A 23,478-nucleotide genomic window follows, 5' to 3' on the forward strand; every position below is an offset into this window, starting at 1 on the left:
AGTCCTTGCCATAAGATAAATTGCCAAAAATAGTCAAGTGATAAATAACTGGAAAAGGGAAGAAAAGATGTATAGATATCTCAGTAGAAGGTGGAAAACATACACATACATGCATGTACACACCACACAAACACACATAAACAGAATTTACATACAACCATAGATTCTTAAACTCAGAACATTAAAAGGAATTAATTTTCTACATCATGCTCTTGAGATCATTCATCAATGTATCTATTCTCATTGTGCCCCTCTCCAAATTAGAATTGTAAACAGGAAAATGACCATAAACATTAAAAATAACCATTAGAAAAATTATTCATTGAAAGTCATTTAGGAAAAACTAGAACAGCAGCAAATACAAAATACTGTCTCCCGAACTCATTACTTACATTCCTTATGGTAAATATTTAAACACAGGATTACCAGGACAGTAAACTCATACTACAAGGGAAAAGACTAAAATTGACAACTACTTAATGAAAAACCTAAGCAAAAGCAAAGGACAATATAGCAGACAATACTGAAACACTCTTAATACAAAGGATTTAATATTCACAATATAAAGTATACGTCCAAATAAGTATAAAAATTCCAATATGGATAAATGTAAAACCTCTAAACAGGTAAACAAAATAGCGTTTGAAAAGATCTTAATTTCTGCATTAACCAGTATAATGTTAAACAAAATTATCACTTTGACTCACTAACTTTTACTTCATACTCAATACAAATGAATAGTAAGCATATCTGTAAATATTTGCATAATAACAAATTGTAAAATAATTCAACTTCTGAGGGCAAAAAAATGCCATGAAGTAAAAAAGCAATAGAAATCGGGGATAAATATTTGCAATGTACATCAAAAAGAATTGAGGGGGAGCTAAGAGTGTATATAGTTCAATGTACCGTGATGGAGGGCCCTGGGAATTTTAGTGGGTGGGCACAGTGTGATAATATACTGTGAAGAGATATGGAACTATACTCCTGAAACATATACAGTGTTGTAAACCAATGGTACCCCAATAAATGAAAAGCACCTTAGGTTAAAAAATAAATAAATAATAATTTCTCTAATGTGCAAAGTGTTTTCACACCTCAATTTTAAAAAAGACAAATACTTGATTTCTTAAAAAGGGATAAATGATAAGCCAGTATGTCACAGGGAACAGAATATATATGTATTTTTTACATTATGTGTGAGATTAAACATCTTTCAAATTTATGGACTGTTTATATACTTAAAAGATGTTTAACTTAACTCATTATGTAATAATCAAGAAATGTAATATGGAAGGGTATAAGGAAACAGTTATTCTCATATACTTAGTGGTGAGTATATTTCATTAGAAGAAAATGTGGCATACATTGAAACTTAAAACGGACATACCATTTTAGCCCAGGAATTCTACTTCTAGGAATTTGTTCCTGAAATACTAGCATGCAAACAAAAAGATGCAGGTGCAGAGATTGTAGTATAATAGTTGCACTGACTGTAGTTAAAAAACATAAATAACTACAAATCAATAGAGGACAAGCAAGTAAATTATAGCACAATTATACAACAGAAAATCACTATGCATCAATTTAAAGAATTAGACACTACATGGCTCCATTCATACGGATACTAAATCTAAGATTAACTTTAAAAAGCATCTGCAGAATAGTATACCCAACATGATCTCCTTACTACAGGTAAAAAGACACTCTGATCACTGAAAATTTCAGGTCTCTTCAGGCCATGATGAAGTACCTACCAGCAGTTTGTAAACAACTAAAAATTCACGCAAAGAACATAAAATCAGTTTTCAGCCACTAGATGTCAGAAAGCACAGGAGTGTATTTCCTGAGAAAGAAGAAAGAATAAGTCGGGCCTCCCCTGGTGGCGCAGCGGTTGAGCGCTGGGCTGTGAAGCTGCCTGCAGCCTCTGCGGCGCAGGTTTGATCCCCGGCTGCTCCCCGGCCACCTGAGGGAGGGTCCCACATGGCGCGCAGACCTCTCCTGCTGCCCACTGCTCCCCGCAGCAGTGTGCTTCGGTCCTTCTGCCTGCTCTGCTCCCCGCTCTGGCTCTGGTGAATTCTCTCACCCACCCGCGCTTCTGACTATACCCAGTGCTTGTATAAATAAATAAATAAATAAAAAAATTAAAAAAAAAAAAAAAAAAAGAAGAAGAAAGAATAAGTCCTGGAGCCCTACAATTTTTCTGGGTCATGGTCAAGAAAGAGAAAAGCCAAGCAGAGTCCTGCTGTCTCCAAGAGCTGAGAAGGAAAGAACTGAGAGTCTGGTAAGACTCTACAGGCCATGAAGCTAGATTTTACAGCACAGAGCAACAGTGAGGAGAGAGTCAAAGAGGGATCTTAAAGATCCATTGAGGGGCCCCCTTGAATGTTCAGCTGAATACTGATCAACCCTTTGTGTGAGGGAACTAGGTGAGACTGGGAAAATATCTACTCACAAATCCTCTAATTCGTGAGAAAGCAGAGCAATGAAAGATACTGCCTCATTGGTGGGAAAAATCAGCCCCATACCTAAAGTTGCTCTGACCCCACCTAAAAGAAAATCTGGGAAGGATGAAACGGTTTCCAAGTAACTTAACTGTGCCCCAGGATGAAGTTCAATCATATTTATAAAAATACAAAAATATACAGCACATCTCCACTATACACGATCAGGTATGCAAAGAAGAAAAATTACCAATTAGAGATCAATTAATTAAAAGCAATGCAGAAAGAACACACATGATAAGATTAGTAGTCGAGGACATTAAAACAGTAATTATAACTACTTCATATTCTCACAGACTAGAAGATAGAATGGACATATTAGAGATCATGGAAAATATAATCAGATTCTACAAATGAAAACTATACTTTTTTTAAAAAAAGATTTATTTATTTATGCACACAAGAGCTGGGGTACAGGCCAGAGATGCAGGGGGGTGAGAGGATTCACCAGAGACAGAGTGGGGAACAGAACAGGGAGACTGACTGAAAAACACTGCTGAGAGGAGCAGTGGGCAAGATAGGAGAGGTCTGCTTCGCTATGTGGGTTGCTCCTGGCAGGTCGGGGATTGAACTCGTGCTGCAGAGGCTGCAGATTGCTTCATAGTGTGGTACTTAACCCCTTGTGCCACCAGGGAGGCCCTGAAAACTGTATTTCTACATGAGGTTAACAGCATATTAGATACTATAAAAGGAAAGATAAGACACAGCAAGAAACTATCCAATATGAAACGCAGGGATAAATAAAAGGAAAAATCCAAGTCACTGGATATAGTTGTAATTGAATCCCCATGGGAGGGTAGAGAGGAACAGAAAATATATTTGAAGAAATGAGTCAAGATAATCTAAATTTGCTAAAAATTATAAACCCACAGATTCAAGAAGTCCAGTGAACTCCAAACAGAAGAAATTTAAAGAAAGCCAGACCAAGACACGTAATATATAAGTTTCCTGAAATCGGTGATAATGAAATTCTAAAGCAACTAGAGAAAAAATACACATTATATAAAGAACAAAAATAAGAATACTGGCAGCTTTCTCACTAGAAGAAATGCAAATTAGAAACCTGTAGAACAACAAATTTATTAAAAGAAAAAACTCCCTACCCTAAAATTCTCTGGGAACTACATAAAATACATTTAAAGTTATTTAGCATTAAAATTAGTTTGATTTCAGTAGAAATAAACCAACTAAATCAATATCAAAGAATGCTAACCATTATGAAAAAAGTTTTGTTCTGGGACCTCCCTGGTGGCGCAAGGGGTTAAGACACAATCTATGAAGCTATCAGCAGCCACTGCAGCACAAGTTTGATCCCCAGCCAGGAAGGAGACCCACTTGGCGCAGGAGACCCCTCCTGACTCACCCACTGCTCTCCTCAGCAGTGTATTTCAGTCAATCTGCCTGTTCTGTTCCCCACTCTGTCTCTGGTGAATCCTCTCACCTGCCACACCTCTGGCCTGTACCCCAGTTCTTGTATGCATAAATAAATAAAATCTTTTTAAAAAAATTTTTGTTCTAAAATGCATTAAGTATACTAAGAGTTCTGAAAAACCATAGTAAATGTGTGAGGAGCCCTACATTTAATGAATGAAAATTGAATGGGAAATATAAAACACCTCTGATGATAATACAGAAAACAATTCTTCTCACAAAATAATTTATCTCACAAAACTGCAAAGTAAGGTTTACTCTAAATCTATCATTCTAATAGATTTAAAAAAGGATAAATACAGAAATATCAGAATCCCAAAGGTCCAATCTTACCTTATTACTATCTGAGAAATAATGTGAATCCTTCTATAGCCCCAAGGAAGGTTTAAGACAAACCTCCTGGATATAATCCAAGGATTACTATTACAAAAAACCCAAAGGAACTCATTAAAATATCAGAAGTTTATTACTCTGTAAATGCAAACAAAGCCTTTTTCTTGTAGAGAAGCATGTCAAATAGCTTTTCAAGTACTTACTAGGTTTCAACAATACTATGTTCAACACTACTGAAAGTTTTAGGTATTTTTAAAACTTAAATTTTCAATACACACTGCCAAGAGTAAAGATTAGTTACACTGTTTATGAGAAACAACCTAACATTTGTTTTTAAGGTTTTCTTACCTTCTGGTGTTGGTTTGTCTTGAGGAAGATCTGGCATATTTTCATCCAAAAGATCAGCTAAGGACTGAGAATTTGCCAGCAATTTCTGATAAGACATAGCAAATTCCTCATACTGTTTATGTCTATCTTCACTTAGCTCTCCTTTAGAATGCAGAATACGCCTAAAAACAAATGGTAAAATAATCTGATATAATCAAATGAATGTGATCTTGTATAGCTATGCTGGAAATGTTTCATAAATTTTGATTTTATCAAACAAACTTAGAACAATCTTCAAAAACTTATTTAAAAATTTTAAAAAGTATCTAAAAATTAAAATTGACATAATCAAATTCACCTAAATAATTTTAACATTTTTCTTCCAAGAATATGAAATGATCAACAATTATGCCTGCAGAAATATATTTAGCAATATGCCACTATATGGTTAAAAATTTTTTAACACTTGTTACAGTGATATTCCCAAGACATACAGGGAGCCAAAAATATTTTACACACCTAAACAAATAAGCTTTCAAATACAGGTTACAGAAAGAATCACAGTTATCTTTAAACTTTCACAATGATGTGAATTGAGATTATATTTTGAAAAAGCCCATGTTTCATGATGTTAATTGTCAATTTATTGAGCAAGTACTGATTATCCATTTAACAAATATTAACTGAACAAACAATCCACTTAATCAAGGCCAGGCCATTTCTAGGAGCAAAGGACACAATTATTTTTCCATTCTGAAAACAGTACATTAAGTCACCCATAATTAGAAATACAAAGCTATTGAAATTTTTCAAAATTTATGAAAGTCTTACTGTATTAGTATTTGTGGTTGAGATGTCCATGGCTGGATGCACTTTTTTTTTTTTAACTAAATATCGATGTAGTATAGTAGCTGATATTTACAAACCATACCGCAAATATAGTCCAGGTTGCAAAAAGTCTATTACAAGTGAAAATAATACTTAAACATTTGTTTTATACCTTGTCATTTGAGTTTTCTTATGAACAGTGAAGAAAGTCAGCTATTTCTGGTGGTATATTCTTAAAAGTTATAGAATATAAAGTACAAAAGCCATGACCACGCATATATTTTCCTGCTTATATGGAGCAATTTCCAAACTTTCCCATCTTACCCCATTACTACATATAAATTTTTGTTTAAATGCTGTAATAGTTCAAATATCATTTTAGACTATCAGTTCCCATTACTAGAACAAGACAGAGCAATGCATACATTAACTATTCGTTAAATCAATCTTTTTCTTCTTTTATTTGGTCCTAACATGATAAATTTTCACTCATTTTCTTATAATTTAAATATACATTAAGACTATTCATTCTATGAATAGATTGGCCAAATGTCAAAATAATTTAGTCATTAACACAAGCTAAAAAGTATTTCACTAAAAAGTAAAAACATTGTGATTGAAGGCCAGTTTTTTTCTCTTTCAAACACTTATTTCAGACAAATCTCACAGGAAAACACACAATGAAGTTGTTTTTTCCAGTAAGTTTTATAAAGGAATCTTAGAAATTAAAAAAAAAAAAAAAATCCAAGACATTTTTAAAATATTCAACCCACGAAAAAAATGACATTGCTTTGAATGAGACTGTGAGAACTTTCAATTAGAAGTTAGTCATTTTTTAAGTCAAAAAAGTCATTAAAGTTAAATAAGTGAGTTGAATACTGAAAAGTAGGCTGTATTAGAGAAAATGTTAAAAAATAAAAACCGGAGTTTATTCTGAAGTCAATTATGATTAAAGGAATAGCAATATTTCTGAGATTTCAAAACCTCTAACAATTACAGTTATTTAATTACTTGAAAAAGAAAATGGAAAATATCTCAACATAACCTGGAGCTCTATTTTTCTAACAAGTTCTGACGTTCTGATCATCAATACATACGTCCTATTTCAAGGTATGCCATAGTCACTAAAGACTGAAGATAGAGAAATAGAAGCAAGGTGATAACTATTTCATCAGAAAAGTAATAGTCCTTTTTTGTATCAACCACACTTTCATATTACCTGCCTGTGACTTTACATTGAGACAGTTAAAGATGATTTAATTCTACAATGGCACCCTGTGTATGCATTACAGGTCCTTTCCAATCTATCAGACCAATTTAAAACTTTGAAGTTTCAAAGATACTCTGTATACACCCCTAAATCTCCATTTCATGATCAAATTTTTTAAGAGTGCTGTGACATTACCTTCATGAATATGTCCTTAGGTCAAAATTCAGTGAGAATCCTCATGAAAAAAAGTTTAAACTTTGGTTAGTTTTTCAAATCATATCTTACACTAGGCACTTGGTAAGTAGTAAAAGATGTCTGTGAAATAGCATTAGAATTATGACATCCAGAAACTTAGTCATGTATATTTTCCATGACTATTTATTTAATATACACTGACTAAACATCTAACTAAACCCACAGCATGAAATAAGACCACAGGGTTCAACCAGAGAATAACCCATCATAGGTGCCTAAAGATTCAAAACCCTCCATCATTTAGTGATTCTAATGAAATTTAAATGACAAAATTTTAATGAATGTACTTTACATTGCAGCTTTTATAATTTTATAAAACTCATAGGAAAAGGTTTTCATTTTGACTAAATTTTAGAAGATCTATACGAGGGAATAAAACACTGCACAGCACATTTGACCAGAGTTCCTCTTCTGTGTATCAGTGATGTCACAAAAATTTCTTACATGAATCCCATGAGAATATATCACTAAGCAAAATCAAACTAAAGCTATCACTTATTTACATTCTTCAGAAGCACATCTAGTATAGAAAGTTGAAAGAGAACATTCTTTTGAGAATCTCATAAATCAGATCAGCACATTTTTTTCTATGAAGATCCAAGTACTTTAGGCTTTGCCTACCATGTAGTCTTTGTGGCAAATATCAGCTCTGCTGACAACATACAGACAGCTAGAGTGTATAACAAAATAAGTGTGACTATGTTCCAGTAAAATTTTACAGACGCTGAAATTTGAACTTCATATGATTTTAATACCTCACGTAATATTCTTTTTTAAGTTTATCCAACCTTTTAAAAGGTAAATACCATTCTTAGCTCACAGGTTATACAACAACTACTGGTAGGCCTAATCTGACCTGTAGGGCATAGCTGCCTATAGCTATCATAAATGCAGTTTATTAAATCAGTACCACTGCTGAGATCATGGCAGGGTACTACTGGCACCATTTTAAATATGAAAACACAATAAATTCCATCTTATTCATTATTATAAAAACACAAGAAAGTAGATCTCCTTCACCCAATATACATATATATGTAGTGTATATATACTTTCTAGAAGCATCCTTAATATATATCAATCCTTTACTGGTAGAAGGTCTTTTATATTACCAATTTGTTTAAGTAAAAATGACAGAAAATAGCATATTCTTGAATTAAGCATTATATCTGTAAAATAAGAAAATTCACTAACGCCTCAAAAAATTCTAGCATTGTGACATTTTGTTTTGCATTTTTGTTACTTCTTGACTTTCTTGCTATTTCTTTTTGTATAGTGTTTACATGTTTTATAGTTTTAAATAATGAATTTTAAAAATAAGCTATAAAAGTTTAACATTCAAATTTTCAAAATCATAAAAAGACTCAGAGATGAAAGATTAGACAACATATTAATGGTGAACTCATATTTACTGAATACTTACATTTGTGTCACATACTATTACTAAGTGCATTTACACATGAATTCACTGCATCTTTTGCATCTACAGATGAGGAAACTGAAGCAAAGAGATTCAGGCAACTTGTCCACGGTGAAGAATTAATAAATAACAGATCCATCACTTGAACCCAAGCAATCTGGCTCCAAAGTCTATGCTTGTAACTACTGGAAAATACTGCTTTTCAAAGCAAAACTATCCACATCATACATTATTCTGAAATTAGAATAGTTCAAATGCATACATCTAAGGCAAGACTTCGCACATGGAGGTGCTTTTTGTATATCCTTTTTTGGGACCTTCTTTAGTTTAGAGGTGACTTGGCAAATCAGTGGCTAATATGTTTATTAGACACTTTAAAACTGCAAGTACTAAATCCAAACAATGATTATTATGGAAGACGTGAAAAATATAGTAGAAAAAGGTAGGAAAGAACCTGATTCTGTCAGTTGTTCTATAGTTTACACTGGGTAAGTTCTTTAATCCCCAAATCTGCTATGTCACCTTTAAAATGTTTCTTTCAAGCCTACAATGAGGATCCATTAAAATCACACATGATGCACTCTATTAATGTAACAGTATTTTCAAGAGAAAGAAAAATGCCACAGTCCATTGTAACAAAAGCAAACACTTCAATATCAACTATTATTTTGATATTCTATTAGCCATATTAACAAAAGAAAAAAGTTTTGGCACAGATAAAATCCCTTTAACCTTTGACCTTATGTAGTCATTCAAAATAATATAAACATATGGCCAAAATCTTTAAAAAAAATCATGAGGCACATCCATAAATAACTACTAGGTTTTCATTTTCATCTCCTTTAGCCCTCAGTCAAATTAACTTAAATATCCTTTTGGTTTCACTTTAGAATTTGGTTATGAGTGCCTTGTAAAATGCTATATGAGAAGATACTAGAACACAGTAAAAGCATAACAATACTCAATCAAATATGTTAACCAAGTATGTGAAAGTCACTGAATAGTAATCAGAGCATATCTGAAAGGTGACAATTTTAGAGCACTTATAAAATCGTTAGTCCTTTTATGTTTAAATTACAGTAATACAACATGTTAATAGTGCAATCTATCAAAGAACCTACATGTAAAGGAAAAATACAACTTACCTGGAAAGAAAGTGTAAGGTAAAAAATAATATTCTTTAAAATTTAAAATGTTTTAAACTCAAATTTATTAGAATTCCCTCAACCCAGGCTGCCCTAGCTTAGAACTGTAAGTCCCTCATGGGCTAGAAACACAACTAGCTATCTAATACCCATGTTATCAACCCATAAGAAAAACTGAGACACACCAGGTCTCATTTAGTCACTATCTTCATTCATTCATGTCTTTTGAAAAACAGAGGTTTTATTACTCTATTTTGAAAAAAATTAGTTGAAGGAACTTTCAATTATAGGTTTTAATGAGTGTAGGCTAAAACTTCAAACCTCTAAAAAAAGTACAACCTCCCTCCCAAATGACCAAAAAGCATTTAGAATTCATAGATTGAAAACACTATGTATTTGAGGTGGTTTTTTTAACCATCATTATGCTCTTGAATAGAGACTTAATTTGACTACCTATTGGTCTTAAATACCTGCTACCTTAGCACTTAAGATTTCTAGCATTATCATGCCTAAGAGAAGTCCTACTGAGAAAAAATACTGCCCATGATTTATTCCTATGATGTAGTAAAATCCTGAAAACACCTAATGGAGGGTAGTATGCAGTGACTGGGAGGGGGAACTTTAAGAAATGGGTCATTTTAACAGAACACTGTAATGCACTCTCCTGGAAGTAAAGTGACTAACATTAGGCCAAGTACAGATACTGCACTAATCTATTCCTCGTCTCTTTTTTCACTCAGTATTAAATCTTCATTACAGAGACTGCTCAAATTGAGACTATTTTAAGGCATGAGTGATTTATTAAATCATATGCCAATTATTTTCTATATTGTGATTAAGATGCTCACATCCCACAAATGATTGCATCTAAATGGACAAAGTTTCTCATGATAAAATACTGTCACTATCGAAAGTAAATTTATTATCAGGGTCTCCCTGGTGGCACAAGGGGTTGAGCACCGCACTATGAAGCAATCTGCAGCCTCTGCAGCGTGATTTCAATCCCCGGCCAGCCAGGGAGAAACTTACATGGTGAGGCAGACCTTTCCTGTTGTGCCCGCTGCTTCCTCCGCAGTGTATTTCAGTCAATCCCCCTGTTCTGTTCCCCACTGTCTCTGGTGGATCCTGTCTCTCTCTCTCTCTCACACACACATACACACCCCGCATCTCTGGCCTGTGCCCCAGCTCTTGTATGCATAAATAAATAAATCTTTTTAAAAAAATTTATTATCAGTAAATACTTTATCTAAGATTAGTAATTCTATACCTAAATGAATAAAAGTTTCTAAGATAGGAAAAAGCCAAAGTTATGACAACCCTTTATCAGGATTAAAAGTCTAACAGTGACTTAAATTATGAAAGAACAGAGGGCTACTTACCAAAGCTCAATGTGACCAATGATTAAGTACAATTAATAGTATACATGAATCAATGTGAAAATTATCATTAGGCTAAAATAAAAGTACCTCAAAATTTAAGAGATAATCAAGTCTGTTTTTAGGCTTAACAAATTATTTCCCTAATTCAAGATAAAGAAGTGGCTTGGTAGCAGTTTACTTGAGAAATTAGACATTAGAATAGGAACCTAACAGTCAAAAGGATGACAAGGCAGCTATAAAAACTACTGGAACTTTAGGTCATAGAAAAAAAAAACCACATCCAAAATAAACATCCTAAGGATAGTGAAGTGTTTGCAAATCATAGAGCAAATTAAAGGAATTAGAGTATTTAGCCTGGAGGTGAAAGGGAAGCATCCTGCAATCTGCAAAAATGTGAGATAGTTGATTATGAGGGGAAAAAAGGAGATAGGTCCCATACCAGCATTTCTCAAACTATCTTTTGGTAAAGGAATAATTTTTCCCCCAAACAGTGCTGACACTTTTATAAAATACAGCAACAATATCACATATGTGGAAAACTGCTACAAAAATGTATAGTCTGTTTCTTAAACGTAATTCATTACGGACAGGTAAACAAGTTCATGGATCCCTACTTACTGTAGCTTTAATCCATCTACACCAGAAAAAAATAACTCAAAGGGAACCATTTTATGAGGCGCTAAATTTCAGCTGAAATTCCTAGCAAATAGGTGTATCCAACATTGGAATGGCTCACTCTGGGAGCTCCTCTGGGAGAAACTGAGGCAGAACAATTTATCTGTTAAATAATTAGCAAAATGGATTTCTACACTGGAAGAGTGATGGGATTAAATCAGTGTAGAATCTGTTAGCCCAATCAAAAAAATACACAAAACCCTTAAAGTAGCCAATAAAAAGTAATTAAAGGATACTTGCAAAATCAGTTGTGATGTATTAGGTCAAACATATGGGATAAGAACTAGGACAATGACAAAACACAGTACAAATCATAATTAAGAAACCTTAAATATTTGGGAATTATAAGATTACCATTTTACTTTTAAATCCATTATTGACTATATACATTCTGAAGCTGTCCCTTCAAATTTTTAAAGTCTTTGCTATTCAAAAGCACAAAGAAGGTTGACAATCCTTTTTCTTTTTTAAAAGAAAACACCACTGCCTTTTTAAATTCTCACCTGATAACCTTCAACCACCAGGGTTTAGCCATATATCTCTGCACCCTGACTTATCTGTACTACTGGCATACACTACAACTATTTTTTCCTTCTGGTTAAGTCAATTATTTTCTAGCGAAAACTACTTAGTCCTCCTCCACTGAATATTTATGAAAATGGGAAAATGTAGTCCCCCATACTAATTCCTAATCAATACCAACTTCAGACTCTCAACCATGCAATTTAAATAGTCAAAGTACTCAACTAAATGCTACTGCTCTTGCCTTTCTGTTTCTCCTTCAACTCTTCCAAATCCGCCCTCTATAAAAGTCGAGTAATGCCCATGAACTCCATCAATTTCTAGCTCGTTGAGGCCTCTGAAGTACAGATGTGACATCTAAGTCTACAGTATCTGGTAACAATCAAAACTGGTCCCTAAATCAGGTCTCTTCAATAATTACCACTGGCACATACATCATTCCTTTAAATGGGTGTCCTCAGGAGGAAGACTCCTGTAACTGCAGTTTACAAAGCTGCACTTAACACATTTTATTCACTGCTAATTTTGTGCACTATTTTCAAATTTTCTGATCTAAATATACCAATAATAATCGACATTTTCTTAAAAAGAACAAATACCAACAGTGACATCAATAAATTAAAATACAAAACAATGAAAGCAAACCTGTTATAGAGAAGGAACAGTGAAATGCACAGAAAAATAACTGCAGGTACGTTAAAGTAACAGAAAAGAAAACTCATCCCTCATATTATAAAGAATCACAGGAAAACATTCACAAACTAAATATCAAATACTTGCTAGATTTCTTTTAAAATCAGACAAAACCTATTATAGACTCACATTTAAACATGAGTACTTAGACTGCTACACTTTGAATTTTCCTGGAATATTAAGAAATCACCTGTAATGAGCCCTTTTCCACAAGTTCTCTCAATGGCATGAAGACTTTTAAAATTTTAAGTATGAGCTCCAAAATAAATTCTCAATTCTGAGAAACATTTGAAAATCACCTGTTTTGTCTCTCAGTATTCTGTAGCTCCCTGTGGTCCCTTTTCAGATGTTTGGTCAAAGACGTAAAGTATTCTTTTAAAAGGTTCTGGAAAGGTTGTTGTTTCTCTGGACTAATTATCTCACTAGGAGGAAAACTCAAATTAAACTTCTCTGCAGCATTCTTTACTTTCCGTGGTACAAGTCCAGCAATATCATCTCCACAATGTCGACAAAAGCTAATCACCACGGAAACATGAGTATGGGATTCCCGATCAGCATTAATAATATTTTTAAGCTGTTCATAGATTAAGGAAAGACCTTCCTTATCAGTGAAAATCCCAACTATTGTCAATTCTGCAATGAAACGCAAATCAGTTCTTAACTTGGTAATGTTAGGTGTCTTCTCCTCTTTCCTTGCTTCAAAATGTTTTTTCCAAACCTGAAGAAGTGATGGGGCAAAGTCAGCATAACGCTGGTGAAAGAGAGAGCATAAGTGCACAGCACAATTTACATCAGATATTTTTAGCTTTGCTTCCACAATAGAAGCTACAGCTTCTGCGATGTATTTGCTTAAATTTAGGCCATTGAAATCATGGGACAAGGAGTCTCTCTGTTGTTCTGTAATAGTTTTTAGTTTCTTGACAAAAGCAGTATTTTTCTTCAAACTTGAATCTAGTCGGCTAAAGAAATTTTCCTCTGGTCGGTTGTCTGGAGCATTTTGGTTTTTGATACGAAGTTCTTTCCTTAGCTGATGTCGTTCCCAAGCTTCTTGGTGAAGCTGAAGGGATTCTTCTTTCTCTCTATATAAAAAACAAACAAACAAATATATGAAAGATGATGTATATTTTGAAGCATCACTGACAAAGCCTCAAAGAATGAAAGCCAATACACATCAGAATCTAAGAGGAATGAAAGATAGAAACAGCCCTCATCACTACTTTTAATACATTTTGTTAATGACTTAAGATAATGAGAACCCAGTATACTGGTACTACCAAAAGTGGTAGAGTGGAGGACTCTAAATAACTAGATTAAAAATAAATCTGCAGATGATACATTAAATGAATAAAACTTTTGTTGATTATATCAATATATACCTCAGTTAAAAAAAATGAAAATTTGAGAGGCCTCCCTGCTGGCGCAAGGGATTAAGCACTATACTATGAAGAAATCCGCAGCCTCTGCAGCACGAGTTCGATCCCTGGCTGACCAGGGAGCCACCCACATGGCGCAGCAGACCTCTCCTGTCTTGCCCGCTGCTCCCCTCAGCAGTGTATTTCAGTCAGTCTGCCTGTTGTGTTCCCCACTCTATCTCTGGTGAATCCTTACACCCCGCATCTCTGGCCTGTATGCATAAATAAATAAATCTTTAAAAAAAAATTGAAAATTTGAAAAACTGGATAAAACATGAAGCTTACTAAGGAAAATATAATAATATGCTAGGGAAGGATATAAAACCTAAAACAAAAGTATTTGGAAAACAGGAGGGAAAATGTTGACGAAAGAGTTTGAAAAATAAACATTCTAAAAGAATACACAAAAATGTTTTGAGATATTAAGTACCATTTTTCACTACTTCAGTATTAAAGAACCTTACTAGGTTTGGGGGGGGAGGGTCTTAAAATTTTAAGTATGATTAGAAAAATCTGAAAAGGAACCAGAAAAGAAGTATCAAATAAAAGCCCTTTAATAAAAGAGGTTAACAAACTCAGTTTATCCTGAAAATATAGGTTAAAATAAGTTTACCTATGCTGCTACCAAAAAAAAAAAAAAAAAAAAAAGGAACATGTTTAAAATGTAGTATAACATAAAAGCTTTGGCAGGAGAGGAAGGGCAGAGACACAATCTGATTTTGAGATATCATCACAAGCAACTTTAAAATATGTTTCCAAAAAAGGTGGATTTCCATCTTTCTAAGTCTCTTGGACACACTCAAAACACAGCATTAGCAGTGAGAGTACCCTTAAGAAAGCATAACTTGGGCCTTCGTGGTGATGCAGGGGTTAAAGTCTCAGTGCTATCAAGCAATTGCCAGCCACTGCTGGCATGAGTTTGATCCCCCGCCAGGGAGCTAACATGGCGCAGCAGACCACTCCTATCTGGCCCACTGCTGCCTTCAGGAGTGTAGTTCAGTAGACCTGCCTGTTCTGCTCCCCACTCTGTCTCTGGTGAATCCTCTCACCCTCCGTACACTTCTGCTGTAGACCCCAGTTCTTGCATGAATAAATAAATAAAATAAATCTTAAAAAAAAATAGAGGTACGAAAGAACTTTGGTAAGAAAATAGAAGGCTAAACTGTTCTAGAGATCTAGAAAAATTCAGGTTTACAAATAGCTTTTTAGATTATATATATATATGTATATATGAACACAAGAGCTTAATGTATTCAACAACTGTCGTTTTTGCTACACTCTGATTGGCTTCCTATAAAGACTACCTTGTTTTCCCATCAGCATATTAAATTACTTGTATAGATTTATAAGGTTACATACAGATAACTGGAAGCATGGAATTGTGCTTAAGGGCAAAGGTTTTAAAGCCAAGCCAACCTAGGTTGAAATCTCAACAGCTCCACTGTCTACTGTGACCTTAGGCAAGTTATTTAACCTATTCAAACTATGCTTTATTAATCTGTAAATTGAGGATCATAAAACTTAACTTCATTAGGACTGCCTCAAGGATATATGCAGATATACTTCTTTCAGTGCCTGACACATAATAAAAACTCAGCAAATAGTAGCCATTAAGAACTAAAGATTTTCACCATGAAAAGAAGGAGTGTTATACCATGAAAATAAAGCTTTAAAAAAATCCAAATGACCCCAGACCTCAAAAAATATTAAAAAGTGTTATTTAGGGCCTCCCTGGTGGCACAGAGATGAAAGACACAGAGCTAGCAAGCTATCGCCAGATACTGCAGCACAAATTCAATCCCCGACCAGGAAGCTAACCTACATGGCACAGTAGACCCCTCCTGTCTCGCCCACTGCTCCCCTCAGCAGTATATTTCAGTAGATCTGCCTGTTCTGCTCCCCACTCACTCACTGGTGAATTCTCTCTTAAATACACACACCCTGCTCCAGCACGTCTGGCCTACACCCCAGTTCTTGTACGCATAAATCAAATTTTAAGAATTACTGCACAAGCATGCCACTAGCCAATGACACCAACGGAACAAGTTAAGATATTCTTAACTTTCAAGGCTGAACTCTTCAGGTTTTGTTTTGTTTTTTATTTAAGATTTATTTATTTATTCTTCACATAGAAGAACTGGTGTGCAGGCCAGAAGTGAGGGGGCGGGAGCGGTGAGAGTATTCCACCACACAGTGGGGAGCAGAACAGGCGGACTCACTGAAATATACTGCTGAGGGGAGCAGCATACGGTAGCTCTCTGGCCAGGGATCAAACTCAGGTTGTAGTAGTGATAGTGCTGAGACTTAGCCTGAGAACACCATAGAGGCCCTAGGTTTTCTTTAAAAAAAAAGAAACAAAACACTGCTTTTCCAAAATACTTCCATCTTTCCGTTCCTTCACATCAATAATTAAAATAAATGTTCTTACTTCAATTGGGCAGCTTCTTCTTCTTGCTGACGTTTTGCCTGCTCTTCTTGCTTCTTTCTCTCCTCCTCTTCCTGTTTCTTTTTTTCTTCTTCCTCTTTTTTCTTTAATTCCTCCTCTGCTTTCACCTTTTCTTCTTCTTTTTTCTTGCGTTCCTTGTCTTCTTTTTTTCTCTTATCTTCTTCCAGTTTCTTCTTTTTATCTTCAGGGACCTTAATAAGCTCCTTCTTGGCAGTAACCTTGATCTCATCTTTTGGTTTCTCCCTGCTGCTCACTGGCCGCCTTTCACTGCAGTCTTTTTCCTTGTTGTTTAGTAAAGATTCTTTTTCTTCCATACTTGCTGGCTTTTTACGCTCAGCTGGCATTATGTTACCCAGGACAATCTGCAAGAACAAAAAAATGCCAGTAGTGTAAATACAGTGACTTTCTGTAACCATTTTTTAAAGCACAACATACTAATGTAACTCAGCAATTATGAGAGATTAAATGCTTAAATAATGAATAATAGTTCTGTGGTAAAATAATTTATTGATTACATTCTGTGTTCTATCTATTAGTATGTCTAAGTACTTTTTAAAAACTTTTTATTAAGAAAAATTCAAATGCAAAATTAGAGAGCACAGTATAAGTTCATTATACCTATCACTCAGACTTGATCATTTTCAACCCCCAAAACAACTTACCATTACATCATAAATACTTCAGTATGTATAGAACATTCTGGACCAGCCTTACCCCCAACATTATCCAACTGCAATTAAAGACTTTAAGTTGGAACATCAACAAGCTCTTATGTCCTATAAATCAACAAACAAAATAGACAATTGGAAGACTCACAAATTTCACCCCTTTCCTATATTTTATCAAGCTTTCAAATAAAAAAGCTGGTAACTATGCCAAGTTAAATTAGACCTTTAATCTCTTCATTAGTACTAGTCAAAAATAATCTATAAAAACTGATGATTATAAAATCTATATATTCTGCCTACATCTAAATACAGTAGCCACCTACCCAGGGTTTCTCAATCTCAGCACTAATGACATTTTGGGAAAAGAAATCTTTGTTGGGAATGTGGAGGACACACCATCCTGTGTACTGTATGAATTTTAGCAACATGGAAATGCCAGTAGTATCTCCCCAGTTTTGACAACCAAAATTACTCCAGAAATTGCAGAATGTCCCCTGGGGACAAATAAATCACCACCAGTTGAAAACCACTGCACTTCTTGTATATAGCTAGTTTCAAGTAAATTAATTAAAATTAAATAGAAATGAAAATTCAGTTCTTCAGTAACTATTCATATTTCAAGTGTTCAATTTCACATGGGACTACTGGCTACCACATTAACAGAATATAGATACAGAATATTTTCATCCTCACAGAGTGTTTTACCGGAAAACCCTTGTCTTTAATACAGTCTCCCATACACTGAATCGGAAATAAAACTCTGAAACAAGCAAGCAAAAAATTTCCAACCAAAATTCAGAATTTCAGTGCTCTAAAAGTTTATTCCTTGACTTAAAACCAGTGCTCTAACAATTTCTTTATGGTCAGAGCTTCATGTTTTAGTTCCTAAATCATCTGAAAACTGATTAGAACAAAATCAAAATATTCTATTTAGAAGCACAGGACTGCTTAAACTTTATAGTTTTTTATTAAAATGAAAAGATACCTGCAGTAGTCCTAAATATTTCCAAATATAGGTTTTAAATTACATCTTTAAAAACTAGGTCAGCAAACAAAAATTTACAATAAAATTTTACAAACACACAAAGCATTTACTTCAGCACTGATTAAAATGTTTTCACAAAAAGATAAAACCAGACCAATAGACACTCTAAATAATTTTTGGAGGCACATGCCATAGTTTGAATCTTCTTTCAGTAACCTCTTCCCCTTTTTCTCTTACTCTCTTATTCTCTCCACTTTCAAGTTCTCTGCATCCATTTTAACCATTACACCGAAAGGCTTTAGGAAACCCCATTGGTGGGACTTGGAACAAAAAAAGGCTGTTAATTCTATTTAAGTAATCATTAAAATATGGAAGAGCAAAACTACTTAACTTATGTGGCAAGACAGTGTTAACACTGACATTATCTGGGACGTGTAGTTTCAATTCTTACAGAGCCTTAATTAAATACATAGGTTTAGTGTGAAAAATACCATGCCCTAAAGCAAGCAAATTTTGAGTTACCACTAGTCACTGATACCACAGTAAACATCTTACAAACATTATCTCAGCTAATAATAAAATCTTTATGAGGATAGTATTATTTTTCCTATTTAATAAATGAGAAAACTGAGACTTAACCAAGTAACCTAACCAAGGCCTCCCCAGCTGGTGACAGAACTGCAATCTGAACCCATATTCTTAAACCAAGTTATTAAGAACCTTGAGAGTACCAAAGTGTGAGCTGGAAGACTAGATCGTAGGTACTGACTATGACAAATCACAGAATTATGAATCTCAAAGAGTTTTTACATGTTTTTAACTTTTGATAGATTCTGGCTAAAACATACAGGGGCAAGGTAATTCCTAAGGTACAATACAATCTTATTTAGAAGTATTTGTCACTATATACAAATATGTGTGTGTAAAATTTACATATTCTGATGTGAATCAGCAAAAAGCAACATTTCAGCAACACAAGGAACCAGTTCTCAGACAATAAAAAGAATGGCATTAAAGCATACAATAAAAAAAAAGTATACAATAAATGTCTTTTCGTTTAAGATGATAAAAATGTTAACTTTTGTGAAAACAGTAAGAAATTCACTTGGAATCATAAAGGGTCATCTTTATAAGCTCAACAGTGTCCCAATCTTTTGGGACTCTGCAATATTCATTCACTCAATACCATTTTAAGTACCTACCGAATCAAATAAACTGTAGTAGGCATTCATGAATGATACTCTGCGCTAGAGCATAAAACAGATTTTTAATAAGACCCTTAAGTCTCGGTACTAGTATCTTCTGTGAATCATTTCAGCCTTATGAGGATATACCCCATAGAACTGTTAGAACTAAATTTTGGTGAAAAAAATTTATTACAAAAATCTAAAGGTTTGTGTAAAGGTTTCAATGAAATCTGGGAAAACAACGTATGTTCTGAAGTCAGACCTTTGGTTTGCATCTCAACTGCAATCTGCTAGGTACTGAAAATAGACAATTTAACTTCTCTGAGTCTATTCATCAATAAAAAGGAGATATTGCTATCAACCTTAGCATTCTTAAACTTCTAGCATAGTAGCTAGCATAAGGGAGGAATTCAGTGTTTATTTTCTTTCACATGGAACACTGAAAAGTTCATCAGAAGATATATTTAAAGACTACCAGATTTTATCAAATCTCAATTTTCACACAGAGGTGGTAGAAAAGTGGCCTGCCCAAGATTATATACAACTGATTTAGTGGCTGGGTCAAGTCTCACTGTCCAGTACTCTTTTCTACTATAGACCCAGACCTAAGATTTAAAAAGCCAAATAAAATATACAAACATCCTGTTCAGATCAACATGCATCTACATGTCATTTAAAAAAATTAAACTGAGCATTATATTACATTTAATATTAAGTTAAAATTATGTTGATAAATTCATGCTTTAATAAACAGTTAAGTATTTTATCAAAAGTGTTTCAACTTTTATAAGTAAAAGCTGAATTTTAAATAGATTCTATTTCAAAATAATCAAGATAAAAATTAGTGATCTTTTCAATGGAATATGATCAGCTCTGACAACTTATCTTACTGAGTGCAATTAAATTCAAACAGTCCTTAAAAGGAAGCCATGCTTCAAAAACACCTTCCTAGCTCCCAAAATAGTGTCCTGGCACTTAGACTGTATATTTTATTTGCTTTTCTAAATATACTCTGAACCTTGAAAAGAAATAAAACTACTTTACCAGTAAAAAGATACAATGGCATATACTGGGGAGCACGGGGGAAAGGAGGTGCAAATACCATATGGATTATGCATGAAATCACAATCAGACTGCTCTGAAAATACTCAGAGTAAAGGATTGTTGTTTTACCTTTTAACTCTGTTATTCCAAATGCTCTCAGGGCAGAATTGCACAGGGGCATTACCTCCCTTGTGCCTGCCTTTAAAGAAAGTCCTTAGCATAAAGAACTCATTCAAAGTTTTCACAGCTTTCACCAGAGTGATAATAAATTGCACAAGCTGAATTTCTGATCAACTGCACAATTTACAGAAATACCTAAAAACTATGACAAATGGGAGGTGGGAGAGTTTACTTTGATCTGATGCACGCTAGTCACCAGTCCCAAAAGAGCACCTGATCGTATGGTCCAGTGTGTACCCCCAAGCCTGAAAGCAGGCACTACTTCGCCAATCTGGAGCCCAAATATCCTGTAATCACCTCCTTAGTCCAACAGTCCTAAGAAAGTACTATGAGTCTTGGGACGAAGGCAAAAAAAAAAAAATAAATAAATAAATTAAATAAAGAACCAGCTAGATTATGTGACCAAAAGGACGCAAAATCCATGCCCACCACCCCCAAATTTTCCCTGCCCCTAAGCACACATCTCCCACAACCCCCTGCTCTTGATCCACATTCCTATTATACCTAACACCCTTCCCCGCCACAACTCCCCTTCTTAGGGTATCCACGGTCACCTTCGCGGACCATTGGTGCCCCAACCCCAACTTCTCACCCCACACTGCCTCACCAACGAAGACTGAGGCGCTCGGGCGAGGACATCCTCCCACACGAGCACCCTCTCCACTTCCTCGCCCTCGCCTCCCTCTCGTCTCTGAAGAGCTCTCCCCAGCCTCCTCTAGCTCTACTCCACACCCCCAAACACCCTCACCCCGCCACAGCAGGCTCCCCGCCTCCAGCCCCGAGGCCCAGCCCGGGCCAGGGGAGCAGGCACCCCTTCTTCCGCCCCCCATGCCCGCCCCAGGCGAGGGGCTCCCACGTTAATGGGAGCCTCCGGGACGGGGGTCTGAAGAGGACGACGCCGAAGCCGCGGTCCGTCTACTGCTTGCCGCCCACGAAGCGCTGGGGTGCGGAGTCGCCTCCCGAGTCCCCCAGGGAGTAGGAGTCCAGGCCGGTGTCCCCCAGCCCTGCGTCCCCCCGATCGTTGGAGCGGAGGGGAAGGAGGTTCCCCGGGACTCACCTCGAGCCTGTTGTCAACATTAGCCCCGGGTTTCCCAGCACCAACTCCAGCGCCCGGGCTCTCCCCTCCCCTCCCCCCACCTATCTCGCAGTCGAGGGCCCGCCTTCCCTCTGCTCCCCCTCCTCCCTCCGCCCGCCGGCCCTCCCGCCCGCCACTCACCAGCGCGGCCGGGCTGCGAGTGGGGGCGGGGCGGAGGGAGGCGGAAAGGAAGAAGCTGCCCGGGTTATTGCCAGACCTAAAACAAAGAGTCCGGATCGCTCGGTCGCCGGGATACGGATGTCCTTAGCTTAACCTTGAGGTGGAGGATCGAGAGAAAAGCCCTCAGTGACCACTCGCTTAGATACTGGTTTCAAATTACCCACTTAGCGAGAGGAGAAAATTTTTTCAGACAGGCAGACAACAGGGCAGCCATAATCGGCACCTCAGGTCAGGGCCCCAGCAGAGGGGAGGAGTGTTCCGAGGACCGGAGGCAGGAAGTGGATTGGTCGCCAGGAAAGGGAAAGCGCCTGAATTGGAGGTGCGCAAGCGCAGACACTAGGGGAGGGGGAGGGGGAGGAGAAAGCGAGAATGGGGCGGGGCGGAGCTAACAGGAGGTAAGGTACAGAGGTGGAACAGTAGGAGAATTACGGGGCGCCATTAAGGACAAGTTTGGCCACGTGATTCTCTTGGGAGTTTGCTGGAGCAAACGTAAGGAAGAGGTCTAAGAAAGGAAAGCTTGATTGGATTAATTCGAGGGGGGAGGTTGAGGATTGGGGAAGTTGGAAACTGGAAAAACTGAAGAATATGGCTGGTGAAGAAACTAGAAGTTGGTTAAGAATGGGTCTACTTTTAAGAGTGCCCTAGAAAGACCACAAAGTTCTGTGGGGGAATTTCCAGAAGCGGTTTTTAGGTGTTCTCCATAAAAACACCCGAGCGTGAGGAAGAATCAAGGTGTTTCTATACGGATGTTAGAAAGTGTTATAGGACAGGGAGAGGGGCAGCCCAAACCCCGCAAACCTGCCTATTCTAAATGGGTTCTGCCATCCGCCGCATCAACACAAAACATATGACACTTTAATGGGAAGGAACTTTAATAAAAACTAGGAAACAATACAGGTAAGGCAAAGAGTCTAGTTTCTAAATTAAGCACCCAAAGTTACCCATCCCCTCGTGGGTAAAACTCCATCCATATGGGGTCGGCCCAGAACAAGGCCCCAAAGCCTGCCACAAGTCTAAAACATCTTCCAGTGGGGACCCACAGAAAAGGGTCACAAACAACCAGACAAGCCCGGAAGGAAAAGAGCAAAATCAACATCAAGATAAAAGCTGCCATTGTCACCTCCCCACGGGTCTCACCCACATCTGTGTCACCCAGTCCACGACCAAAAGACAAGCACAGTTTCTTCACGTGTCTCTAGGCTCCATCCTGCTTCCTTCCTTCCTCAGTCTCTTCTCCAGCTTCTCCTCTTCCTGCTCAGCTCCACCCTCCCTTGGGAGGGGCAGGGAACCTCCCCCTTTCCTGGGGACCACCCTGTTACAAAAGTACCGGTTCCCAGCAAGCAGAATTTTTAAATAACCATAGAATGATCTTCCTGAGTTGTTGAGTGAGATCACCCATTAAAAAATATGGACAAGTCTTGTCTTTTCCTCCGAATACGAACCCGTCGACTTTTAAAATGGACATCAACTTACCCCAACACAACTTAAATCCGTCTTCGGTTGCTGAAATTGTGCATCTGACCTCCGAATTTTATGGAAAACAGTGCTAAGGGTCTGCCATCATGATCTAACTGGAATT

At 36.4% G+C, this 23,478-nt stretch overlaps 1 protein-coding gene across 3 annotated transcripts in view; it reads right to left on the reverse strand.

Moving 5' to 3' along the window:
- Positions 1 to 23,143, reverse strand: part of UPF2 (UPF2 regulator of nonsense mediated mRNA decay) — an 86,179-nt gene extending 63,036 nt beyond the window's left edge. The window contains exons 1-4 of one of the 3 annotated variants that reach the window (XM_054695089.1): positions 23,037 to 23,143; positions 16,563 to 16,942; positions 13,022 to 13,801; positions 4,617 to 4,777 (exon numbers count right to left, since the gene is read on the reverse strand). In XM_054695089.1, coding sequence (XP_054551064.1) covers positions 4,617 to 4,777; positions 13,022 to 13,801; positions 16,563 to 16,942; positions 23,037 to 23,042 — 1,327 coding nt within the window. In that variant the 5' untranslated portion in view covers positions 23,043 to 23,143. Of the gene's footprint in view, positions 1 to 4,616; positions 4,778 to 13,021; positions 13,802 to 16,562; positions 16,943 to 21,701; positions 21,776 to 21,860; positions 21,905 to 23,036 lie in introns of those variants that run through there. The other 2 variants (XM_037510606.2, XM_037510605.2) reach the window with 2 other exon arrangements.
- Positions 23,144 to 23,478: the final 335 nt, after the last annotated feature.

The sequence above is a fragment of the Talpa occidentalis genome, unplaced genomic scaffold, assembly GCF_014898055.3.
Source record: "Talpa occidentalis isolate TD23 unplaced genomic scaffold, MPIMG_talOcc4v2.1 talOcc4.14, whole genome shotgun sequence".
Taxonomy (NCBI): Eukaryota; Metazoa; Chordata; class Mammalia; order Eulipotyphla; family Talpidae; genus Talpa; species Talpa occidentalis.